The sequence below is a fragment of the Protopterus annectens genome, chromosome 13.part0 (assembly GCF_019279795.1).
Source record: "Protopterus annectens isolate FY-2018-M chromosome 13.part0, PAN1.0, whole genome shotgun sequence".
Lineage (NCBI taxonomy): Eukaryota > Metazoa > Chordata > Ceratodontiformes > Protopteridae > Protopterus > Protopterus annectens.
The window spans coordinates 1,199,332,543-1,199,345,633 of NC_056747.1; the positions used below are offsets into that span (position 1 = coordinate 1,199,332,543).

At 37.8% G+C, this 13,091-nt stretch overlaps 1 protein-coding gene across 2 annotated transcripts in view; it reads right to left on the minus strand.

Annotated features, from left to right (window-relative positions):
* Positions 1-308: 308 nt before the first annotated feature.
* Positions 309-13,091, minus strand: part of KCNH6 (potassium voltage-gated channel subfamily H member 6) — a 1,196,060-nt gene continuing 1,183,277 nt past the window's right edge. For both annotated transcript variants that reach the window (XM_044055208.1, XM_044055207.1), the window contains one exon: positions 309-1,325. In XM_044055208.1, the coding sequence (XP_043911143.1) occupies positions 1,041-1,325 (285 nt within the window). In that variant the 3' untranslated portion in view covers positions 309-1,040. The remainder of the gene's footprint in view (positions 1,326-13,091) is intronic.

Genomic DNA, 13,091 nt, shown 5'->3' on the forward strand with positions numbered 1-13,091 from the left:
TTCATAAAGCATTTTAGAGAAAGCTGTTACAATCATCTACCACCCTTTCTGTGAAAAAAATATTTTGTAGCTTTTGCAGCTAATCCAAAAAATGTATGTCTTACACAGATATTTCAGACCATTTTTGCATTTTGTGGCATCATGCACATTTGTTCAGTGAAAGATCAGCAAAAGCAGGATTTATATGCAATGCTTCTAGTATTTTAAACTATATACCAGTTCCTTCTGTGATGAAAGTGTTTTGATTTACTACAGTGTTCTTGCTATTTTTCCAGACATTTGTGATATCAAAACTGACTTTAAAGTAATAGGTTACTTGATGTCCACATGTTTAATAGCAGGAGAAGACATGAAAACAAGCAGTAAAGGATAGAAAACAGAAACATAACTTCAGATATAACATAAATTAGAGAATGCACTTTGCTGAGAAAAATTAACTTTTTTCTTTCAGAGGGGCAGGCAATTTTTGCTATAGTCCTGATATTTAGAAGAAAGGATAACTTCATTCTCCAAAAAGGCATCCAATTGAGTACCTTCATCCTAAGTGTTTTCTTATTTAGATGCCAGCTTTAGCATCTTTCCTATTGAGATGGCTATAGCTAGTTCATATTTGCATACAGATTACACTGCAGATCAGTGCAACACCAGATGACTAAATCCTAACACCACAGTATGGACAGACCCTGTGGCACCGTAGATTAATTTCTTCAGCTGGTATGGTGTGAAACAGCAGAAATATTGGTTTTTGCAGGAAACTCATGCTGAAAAAGTCTGCACGATCTCTAAAAGCTTGCTTTATGCAGATCGTTATAACACAGGTCAATTGTGAGGACAGATGCAGATTATTAACACACTGCTGACTGCATTTCTATCCCTACACGGCTCAGTTTTAGAACCTTTGTGAGAACAAATCTTGGGTATAAATTTCTCCCTCTCTGGCAGCAAACATAATAAAACCCCTGAGCCAATGGTAATTTTGATCTTTTGTAATAATATTTAAAATGAAGGAGTTAAAGTTCATCAGGATTCTGCTTTTGTTTCTAGCTTCCTGGTAGCACTGGATCTGAGAGGCGTTTGTGAATGTCTGCTAGTTCAGTAATGCTTTCTAGGTTTTCTGGAAGGGAAGGATAGCGTGAACCATTGTGGAGTCCCATTGTAGTAATGCTCTTCTGGTTGGTTTTCACTTCTGTTAAAGTCTGGTTTAAAAGTTCCTGCTCTGAGTACACTGTCATTGTTTCATCAGAAGCCACAGTGAGATGGCCTACACTTGAAATGGAGTCTCTGGGCTTTAACTTTGTTGTCTCAATTTCTGCATAAACCGGGTTCTGTAAAAGGAACAAAAATAATGTTACAGAATGCATATTGTGGAATGTTATATCTGTATAATAGTTAAACAGTTAAAAAATTACAAATTAATGAAAATTGTATCTTCTTGTATTTTATTTGAGATGTATTTCCTAGGACAGAACATTGATTCAAAAGGACCACTTACATGATCAGCCTAGGAAGAGCAATCAATGAATAGTACAAACACCAATAATTTAGCATGTATCTTTTCTGACAAAGGTTATGCAAGTAAATGAATTTGTGATATATATATATATATATATATATATATATATATATATATATGTTTAAAGTGAAATAACTAATAGCTGGTTAGTATTTTAAATATTAGACATACCATTTTATGATACATTACATTTTTAGGATGTCTGTCTGCAAGACTCACATTGCCTTGAAGTAGCATTGAAATTGCTGCATTTGCCACTGTGGTACGTTTTGAAGTTTAGTCCATACCCTGTATTTGATACATAAAGTAGGCTGTATGTGTATGCATGTGTGTGTGGAGGGGGTGCAGCCAGCTGCCATTCATAGAAATGCATTTCAGAGCAGTGGACAGCCTATGATGTGTAAGCTGAATACACTGCAGTGCAAAATAGGCATGAATAACTATACTGCATGAATAGGCAGATAGCAACACTTCAAGTGCTGCAAGACATGAGAGCTGGTGCAGTGGTTAAAGCAATGGACCAGGAATCAGAAGGTGCAATGTTTGAATCTCAGACAAGGAGTGAGGGAAGAAACATAAGTGGAGGGTGTAAGGTTTTACATAATGGTTAAGATCTTGACCTCAAAGATGCAAGGTACAGAGTTTGATTCTGACATGTGCTTATTGGCTTGGTTTATAACAGTTATCAGGCTGATAGCCTAGTATTTACGTATGAACAAAGCAGATAGATAACATCATAAAACAAGAAGACTGACACATGTAGCTGCCTTGTGCTTCATTGCCTTAACCTCGTGAGAGTGCTGCAGAACTTATTAAAATGGTGCCATGGTAGGGCTAGCCACCTGGCAGTGTAAACCTTGGTGCAAGATGATTGTCACTGTTGAAGTGATACCCCTATCCCATGTGCAAAATGGGATAAAGGAGTTGAGAATGGATGGATGGTGGAAAGAAGAATACAGGAAAGTAGGAAAATGGAATACAGCAAGTAGAGAAACACAACAGGAACACAGTAAGGTAAAGCAAGGTTGAGGAAAAAAGGCATAGCAAATATGTACTTTTGTTGGGAAAGGCTTCTATTGTACAAATGGAAAAGTGGGGTATAGCTGTGAGGCACACAATTCCACATGGCACGAAACAGACAAGAGAACAGATGTGGCTGGGCTTAGGCTGGTATACAGGCAGCATGCCATATCCTGGATGTCCCATAATGACATTAATGACATTATTGGGACACACTAGATGGCGGTCCAGGGTCCAAGTGGCTGTTGGCATGGGCAACAAAACCTCTGATGGTCTTATGGTATAGAATCATAGAATGTGGCTATTTATGCCTTATCAGTACCCATTCTTAGACCTTACTTCCTTTTTCAAGGAGCAATAGACCTGTCATACTAGGGATGGATTTATAAATAACCATCCAATTGTATAATTCCTTCTTAAAAGAAAATAATGTGTCACAATGCTTGCTCTGGAGGCAAAGGCTGTTCTATAGAAATTGTAGTATTTGATTGACAAATCTGTCTCTCCACTATCATTTGTTTATTTGCTGAAGTAGGTTTAGATCTCTGGTTCTAGTGTTTGCTGGACTGTTTGATTTGTGGAGAAATAAGATACCTTGGACTGCCAAATCCCTATTGTCCTGGAAGGCAAGGCACAGATCACCCCTAAGGAGTTTGTATACAGGGACAAGGCCTCAACCATCTCTTGGTAGCTCAGATCTTTTAGGTATATGACCTTTTTTGTCAGGAGCCTTTGGGGTCTCTGCAACTGCTTAATATGTTTACAAAGATACATCTCAGATGGAGCATTGCATTTGATGAGTGGCCGGATCAGTGCAGAATACAGAGGTAAGGACTTTTTTGGATGTTGAGGAAATACTGTTTGTGATCAGCTGTGCCAGAGAGAAGGATTCACTGACCACTGCTGCAACATGATGATCAAAGGAGAGGGATTTATCTATACATGTTCCAACTTCTCCCAAAACATCTTCATTTTGGAGTGAAGTGTTTTCTATACTGTGAGCTAGGTAGAGGGTTTGTTCACCAAATGCAACAATATTGCATTTTTTATCATGTAGTTTTGGCCTATTGTCAGAGCACCAGCTATTAACATGTATAAGTTTGCCTCGGTAGTTTCTGCATATCAGAAAAGGATTTGAATTTAACACCCAGTTTACAATCATCTGCAAACTTGGACAACCAGAGTTCCTGGTCTTTGATTTGGTGATCAGCACAGGTCCTAGCACTGATCCATGTGGTACCCCAGTGGTTACCTATATGATCTCTGAGGATGCTTCTGCCATTTTCATAGTGTAGGATCAGACCTCATCCAATTAGCAATCCATCTAACATAGGAATCAATTTGTAGCACATTTAGCTTGTTGATAATGTTGGGATGTAAGTATTGTATCTAAAGTGTTGGCGATATCAAGGTATGCCATATAGACAGTGTAACCACTCCCCACTGCTTGTGTTACCATCTCAAAAAAATCAGCAGATTCATTAGACAGGATCTACCCTTAACAAAGGCAAACTACTGGTGGACAATTATTGTAAGATTTTTATATCATAGTTTGCAAGGTCTGTTATGATCTATTCCATGGCTGATGGAGCTGTAATTTTTAGGGCTACTGGTGGGGATGCCCTTGTGAAGTGCTGCTGTGCAAGAAACCCTGGGGCTAAAGCCAGTGGATAAGTTTAAATCAAGCAGTTGCAAGAGTGGGTCCATCAGGGCATGTTTAGTGCTGTGCAGCAGGCAGCCCTGTATGTTACCAGATCCCATACAGGATGTTTATTTTTTGAGAATATTTTTTAACAAGTATTCTTTGAGATCCTTAGGTTTGTGTAAGTTATAGATGTGCTTGGGGTGAAGTCTGTACTGAATTTGCTTGCTAATATACTTGTGATATCTACTGGATCAGCATAGGTATGGCCTTATAAATTCAGAGCAATGCTGGGTGCTATTTCATAACGTTTCTGATGTAAGTAAGGAAGAATTGTGTGATTATCCTTGGTGTCCAGTGATGGCCTAAGTCCATGGGATGCCTTTGTTTTCCTGATTGTATATTTCAGTGCTTTGGATAACCCTTTGGTGTTGACCTTGATTTGTGGGTCTTTTGTTTTGCTATATATTCTAATGAGATTTTTTTTCTTTTATTGTATTTCTGACACCCCACAACTGGACTGGTATTGAAGGAGCTCAATCCTCACCATTGGTACCAGTGGGAGACATTCACTGGGAGGTTAGCAAGTACACACACAATATTTACAGATGCATCTCTAATCATTAAGTGCAATTTCCCCTTAAGAGCACACAGACACCACAGTCAGTCTATGGCTGGTTTATCACTCTTTCTCCAGATCCCCAATAAGACTCCCCACTGGCACAGCTATAGAGTTGACATCTCAGTGAGTGACCAAGCCAAGACCTACCAGCACCCTCTCTGTCCAACCAGTGCTTTGTGTCTCTGCCCAAGTAACCAACACAAACACACCCTTTGAGGTTTGATTTACACACACACACACACACACACACACACACACACACACACACACACACACACACACACACACACACACACCTGGGAAAGGCTGGCACAGGTTTGCTAGCTATGCCCCCTTCTGCCCAGACTATAAGGTAGTTACTATTGCCACTAATCAACTTCTTATCAGCTACATTAAGGCCCTTAAGCTAGGATACTGCTACTGCACAAAGGGTGTCCAGTCTTACTGTGTAATATTAATATTAATATTAATATTAATATTAATATTAATACAAATAGTAGTTTGACCAAGAGCAAGGCTATTAGGAGTGGCCCATACATTGTCATCAAATAAACATGAAAGAACTCTCAAAAATATGTACACAGATCAGACACAATGAAAGGTTTAAATATATTTAATAATAAATAATAAAAGAACAAGACAATACTAAATATATATTCACAGTGACAGAGTTCAAAATCACTGGAAATATTTAAAACAACATTGCGGGACAGTCTCAAATAAAAGAAAATATATATCTAAACTAAGCTTTACTATATTTCTGACTGCATCTAGAAGCATCATACTGTTGCCTAAAAAAATTATTTATTAGAGCAAGGCAGATGTGGGGAATCGTTCTTGTCAGGTCCATGACCGAATACAGAATGCTCTGTCTCACTAAGAGACTTCTCAAATTACTATCTCAAATATTACTACTGGGATAATTTGCAGAATGACATTATTTCTTATCATCTTACTTTTAGTTCCCAGGCCTAAAACAACCATCGATGGCAGCTGGTATCATTTTGCATCTACCTGTAAAAATATACAGAAAAGGGCTTCTCCTCAGATCTCTGGCAGATGCTGGCATTCATAAAACAACTGCATTTCTTTATGCTTTCAAAGCTAGTAATTACTTCACTCTAAAGACAATAGAGAAAGTTTCCTAGTACAGACATTGTCTCTCTGCTGCATTGAAAACTGAAAGATGCTGAAAAATTAATTATCAAGGTGCTGCTTACTGTGATGGATCCAAAGTCTTCTTAAGACACTAAGGTCTTACTTGCTAGATTCTGCTGAAATCAAAGTCTAGTTATCATTGCATTTACAGTCTATTGTCTGCAGAAACTTGCAGAATATACACTGATGCAGCACCAAATTATCACTTGTACACTGATCCAGTAATAAATAAATAGATTTTTATAACAAACTACACGTACAACTGTTGCAGCTTTAGTTACACTGCACCACTTTTTACTTTTCGTTCAGCATAAATGATAACTTTCCTGTACAAAATACCCCTCCTAACAATTTCATTTGCTGTAGTCTCTTTATAGTGGTTTTACATCCTGTTTCTTCTTAGTATTCTATTTTGGTCTTTGTATGAAAACATCTGATGGTGTTTGCATAAAAATATGTTTTCATCCTGTAGAGAAATAATGTTGGTATTGTCTTTATCCATTCAAACTTCCTTTCTTAACTGTGCCATATGATAGAAACATGTACAGATGTTTTACATCCTGTTTTTTTACATTTTTGCTAAATCTGTAAAAGGCCAACTTTCTTGCTGACAGTGTGAAATGCATACTTTCTTGCTAACTTTGTAGGAAAACATGTCCATTAAGCAAATTCTTTAGTTTTCAAGCCACAGTCATTTAGTATGGATGCTATTCACATATTACTAAACTCTGTTTCTACATTTAAGCAAGCTTTATTTTATACCTTATTTATTTTGCATATTTGTACTTTCAACCTTAATACTTTGTTGAGCATACTCTAACAATTCCCTCTCTTTATTTTAAAACATACTCAAAACACTTTATATTGATATGTATTTTTGATCGGATTATATAGAAAACACATTAGGAAACAAAACCTTTAGTCTTATTTTGATACAAGTCAAAATGCAATTTTACATAGTTATCAAGTATTACTACTAAAACTGAATGTATTTAACAACTTTTTCTTTTGCAGACCATTCTGTGAAAATATTTTATCAGTTATGAGCTGTGCCTGCTTTAGTTTTATTTTTTTATTTGATTTATTCTTTTGCAATCACATAATTTCTTTTATGACTTAGAACTCTTTTATTAACTCTAGTCTTTGCAACTGTTGAATTAATTGTTTACTTTTATTAATCATTTTATACCAAAAGATTAGAGATAGAGTAATATCTATAAGTGACAAAAACTATGTGCTACTGCAAGCATTTATACACTGGTGAAAATATAGTTTCAATGTCATTTAACTATAATGTGGTCATATTTCTGAACTGCCCATTAACACCTTGGCTGACAGTGAAGTGAACTAAAGAATGCTGTTTGCATATTAGTCCATTAGCTGTATGAGTACAATATTTTAATATAATTTTCCTCTAACTGGGGTAACCAATACTGGTACTGGAAAATGATGGTCCAAAAAACGGTAATAAAATTACGAGTAATAAAATTACAACTTGACAAATTACTTTTGAACTTGTTACTTTACAATGTGTCCTATACAGTATATATCTACACAGACTGTCTGCTACTCATGCATTTCAATCTAGTAGGTACCCTGGACCCATTTTTTAAACATGGTTCTCCACACATATTCATTCCTAGACATTAATTTAATTTGTACTTAATTTTTTTGTATTTGTACATACAAAGACTGTAAAATACTTTTAGTCTAATCTTACAGATTTAGTAACATTAACATCAAGCAAAATCTTGGAAAAATGTTATGTCTCTTTAGAAGTATCTACTGGAATTGCAACTACATACCCATCAATTAGAAACATTCATGCTTTTGGCATACCAACATTGTCTTGCCAAAAACGTATTAAAAATACAATAATAATTAGCATAATAGCTATTAGCAACTTGTAAAATATCTTATCATGTCAGGTTTAATCTGTTTTCCAGTATTTTTAATGCACTAATACCTGTCCCCCCCTAAAAGAGTATTGTCAAGAAGGAATGAGAGATTATTTCTTCCTGTAGCTTTATTTTAGACCCTTTTGCAATACTGCTCACAGTCAGTATAAAACTAAGAAAGTATCCCTCCCCTATAGTACTGCAGTATTGTTTATTTGTTTTATGCTGTGAGAACAGAATGTATGTCAGCCCAACACTTTGGTTATACATTTGCTTTATTAGGTTACTAACAAACTATGGACGTTTGTCTGATTTGATAATTTTCTGGCTGTTTTCAATGACAGAATATATTTTTCTGTTGCCGTTGCTGTCTACTACTAGTAGTTATTTGTACCCTCCTGTATACTTTATTTAAGCTGTATGTATACTATAGTCCATCAGCTGGCTGTACTTGATGTAAATGAGGTTTTTTACTTTTAACATTTACCTGTAAACAGATTATCAGTGATATATATGTACAATCGTGATGTTTTATTGCAATTACCAAATAGTGTTGCATGTGTACATTTAACAGTTATGTTTTAATAACAATAATGTTTTAGAAAAACTCAAGCCACTTGTCTGGCAATCAGTCTTGTTTTTGCCTTATCTGCTCAATATTTCCTGTAACTATTTATCCAGTCTGGAAAGGTCTGAGCTCACATTTTAGACTCTGTAGACTATAGTTAACCCTTTTAGCATTTTCTTTTAATCATCTGTTAATACAATTGCAGTTTGATAGTAAAATACAGTGATAAAACACTTAGAATTATAATAAGTATTTGAGATTTGCATAACTATGCATTTCCACTACATAAATAAACATTATTTTACAATTAGCTTACATATTTTTGTAACTTGCATTTCAGTATTTTTTATTTATTTAACTAACCTGCCATTTATTTTACAAAGACTGCTTGACTAATACCATCTGTGATTTTTATTTCTTTTTAAAATTCAGAACTTTAACTGTTTGGTGTGGTGTTACTATACAATTATAAAAAATTGTAAAAAACATAGATATTGGCTTAACTAACACGTTTATATTTACATGATTTACATTTGCTGTTGTCTGCCTTTTCTCTTGTGCATTTTAACAGATGTACTTTATATACAGATATACTTTATATACAGCAAGGAACTCGAAAAAGCGACTACCTTCTGGATTTAAGTATCTCTGCTTTTTTTTCACTGAAAATAGCTTCTGCTGCTTACTTTAAACTAGCCTGAACTGTTTTTTTACTGATTACTGCATTTATTTTAAAAACTGCACTTAAAGTTACATTTAGTCAAAAGTTTGCTTGTTTGTTTGTTTAATTGAACTGTGGAGGCTGCCCACTAAAGTGTGCTAGCCTGTGTAACTAATTTATCACTGTCTCTGCATTTTCTGTGTATTTCTGCAAAAAAAACAAAAAAACAAAAAAATAATCCTTGTTTTTCTGCCTTTCTCGACTAGTTTAGACCAGTATACAGGCATTGCTGTATTCTGGGCTGTGGTGTAGTTCCTGTGTTGTACATTACCTTACTTGGATAAAAGGAAGTTTCTTTGCTCACCAGTGGGAGTGGGGAGCCTTGAGCAGCCTACCTATCCTTGGGGGAAGTGATCTCAGCACAAGAAGCTGTTAGTAATTGGTTGTTTGGGACCATTCCTAGCTCTTTTGTAGTTCACTGCTTAAAATCCGCCTCTGGGCATTTTTTTCTGGCTATACTGCTCAGACAAGCTCCACATGGGTTTACAGAGTGGTCCTAGCAGCAAGGAACTCGAAAAAGTGACTACCTTCTGGATTTAAGTATCTCTGCTTTTTTTTCACTGAAAATAGCTTCTGCTGCTTACTTTAAACTAGCCTGAACTGTTTTTTTACTGATTACTGCATTTATTTTAAAAACTGCACTTAAAGTTACATTTAGTCGAATTTAGTCGAAAGTTTGCTTGTTTGTTTGTTTAATTGAACTGTGGAGGCTGCCCACTAAAGTGTGCTAGCCTGTGTAACTAATTTATCACTGTCTCTGCATTTTCTGTGTATTTCTGCAAAAAAACCCAAAAAAATAATCCTTGTTTTCCCGCCTTTCTCGACTAGTTTAGACCAGTATACAGGCATTGCTGTATTCTGGGCTGTGGTGTAGTCCCTGTGTTGTCCATTACCTTACTTGGATAAAAGGAAGTTTCTTTGCTCACCAGTGGGAGTGGGGAGCCTTGAGCAGCCTACCTATCCTTGGGGGAAGTGACCTCAGCACAAGAAGCTGTTAGTAATTGGTTGTTTGGGACCATTCCTAGCTCTTTTGTAGTTCACTGCTTAAAATCTGCCTCTGGGCGTTTTTTTCTGGCTATACTGCTCAGACAAGCTCCACGTGGGTTTACAGAGTGGTCCTAGCAGCAAGGAACTCGAAAAAGTGACTACCTTCTGGATTTAAGTATCTCTGCTTTTTTTTCACTGAAATTAGCTTCTGCTGCTTACTTTAAACTAGCCTGAACTGTTTTTTTACTGATTACTGCATTTATTTTAAAAACTGCACTTAAAGTTACATTTAGTGGAATTTAGTCGAAAGTTTGCTTGTTTGTTTGTTTAATTGAACTGTGGAGGCTGCCCACTAAAGTGTGCTAGCCTGTGTAACTAATTTATCACTGTCTCTGCATTTTCTGTGTATTTCTGCAAAAAAAACCAAAAAAACAAAAAAATAATCCTTGTTTTCCCGCCTTTCTCGACTAGTTTAGACCAGTATACAGGCATTGCTGTATTCTGGGCTGTGGTGTAGTTCCTGTGTTGTCCATTACCTTACTTGGATAAAAGGAAGTTTCTTTGCTCACCAGTGGGAGTGGGGAGCCTTGAGCAGCCTACCTATCCTTGGGGGAAATGACCTCAGCACAAGAAGCTGTTAGTAATTGGTTGTTTGGGACCATTCCTAGCTCTTTTGTAGTTCACTGCTTAAAATCCGCCTTTGCACGGTTGTGCGCATAGAGCAGCGCCGGTTAAACAAGGTTAAACTTTTTCTGGCTCCGCCAAGTCTGCTCTTCAATTTTTCCCTTAGAACTGTTCTACTTGCAATCTAAACAGCCTATACTCTATAAAAAAGCTCAGCACTTGCTCCTAAAGCATTTTGTATACAGGTAAAGCACTCTTAAACAAACAAAAAGTACTTCATTCACCTAAATTCTGTTGAGTACCCATTTCCCTATAGGTCCTTTCTGACTCAGTTACACAGCAATCTTTTTCACTATTTCTAGCATGTCGAAGGGTCAGTTGCTGGCGTCCTCTCCTGTTCAGCTGGTGAATCTGGGAATCTTGAGGCAATGTTACAATTGCCTCATGTACATAGACAACCCTCTCCTCCTCCCAACAAATACAAATATATGCGAGAGATGCAACTATATAGCCAAACTGGAGGCTGAGCTCTCTCAATTCAGTACTGGCAAGACCAGTCAGGAGGAGAAGGTAACCACGCACACCACAAACCCAGTCTCACATAGAACTATCACAACTGCAAACCAAACACATAAACACACAAAAACATACTCGGAGGCGCTGATTAAAAATCTACCAAAACAACAGAGGCCTCCAAAGCAGACACCCAAGCAACCACCACCTCAAGACATAGCAAATGCAACACATAGTTCACAAAGTCAGTGTGCTAAACAGTCACAGCCCTTAAGGCCAAACAACATGCCAGACACACTTGTAATAGGTGACTCCATAGTCAGGCACACTGACGTCCCGCTCACCAGACTGAACAAGGAGAGGGTCACAGTAAGCTGCCTGTCGGGAGCTAGAATCCGCCACATAACACAAGCACTCAGGTCACTCCACAGCAAGTACAAATATGACTCAGTCATTGTACATGCCGGTGTGAATGACCTGAGACGCACCTCCTGGACTACATGAAAAAGACATAGAGGAGCTCTCTGATTATGTAGCCCAGGCCGGTATGACCCTGACCCTGAGCAGCATCTTACCCTCACCAAGAATGATGCCACAGTACAAAGACAAAATGATCAGTTTTAACAATTGGCTTAATTACTGGTGTCATTCTAAGGGGATCCAGTGTCTGTCTGCTTGGGATGACATGCTTGACAAGCCACGATGCCATGAAGGGATGGTTTGCACCTGTCACCCCTGGGCTTCTGGATATTGGCCAAGGCTCTTGCCACCCCATAGTGCCTTTTTAGGCAAGGCTCAAATGACAAACCTACCTCCCTAGAAAACACAAGTGGAAAAAAACTAAGGGTAATGCTGCTCAATGCCAGAAGTCTAAACCTCAAGATGCACGCCCTCGAAGCCCTCCTCAGTATGGAGAACATCAATGTCTGTGCAGTGACTGAAACCTGGTTCAAGGCTCCTGAGAGCACCCCAGCACTATCAGGTTTTACCTCATATCATGCTTTTCGGCCCCAAAACTTGGACAGAACCACAAAAGGAGGGGGAGTATCCATTTTCATCAAAGATACCCACACCTCCAGGTTAGTGGCAATGCACGAAGCATCGAAGACTATCCAGGTGCAACTAACCATAGGCAAAACTGCCTTACAGTTTATAGCATGCTACAGACCACCCTCTCAAACTCAGGAACCCCACACAGCCTTCCTGAAGACACTGGAGAGTATGAATGTCTCTCCAAATACCATCATTTTGGGAGACTTCAACTACCCAAACATAGACTGGGAACATTACTCAAGCCCCAACACCCTAGCCCAAAGGTTCTTAGAATTCATAAACTCAAATGCAATGGAACAACTAGTCACCATTCCCACAAGAGGAGACAATATACTAGACCTGATCATCACAAACATGGGGACAAAATGCTCCACACGAAGTACATCCCTCTTTGGTAAGATCAGACCATAAATTAATCTCACTGGAAATCCACATCCCGCCCCACCCCTGCACAAAAGACCACAGTGAAGAACTTCTCAAAAGCAAACTTCACACTTCTTAAGACTGAAGTGGTATCTTTCAAGGCCCCTGGGCCAGTGGAAACCACAACCCACACTGCTGAATCCTTTGCAAATGCCTTCTATGGGCACCTTCAAGAATGCATGGATCATGCAATCCCAAATAAAACCAAGACCCATTCCCCCAAAGGCAGGCGACGGTCTGGTGGACCCCAGCCATAAACAAACTTTACAACAGAAGGAGGAAGCTACTACATGACAGAGCAAAATCCCTAAAAGGGAAGGCATCTCTGATCAGTACTAGCAAAAAACTA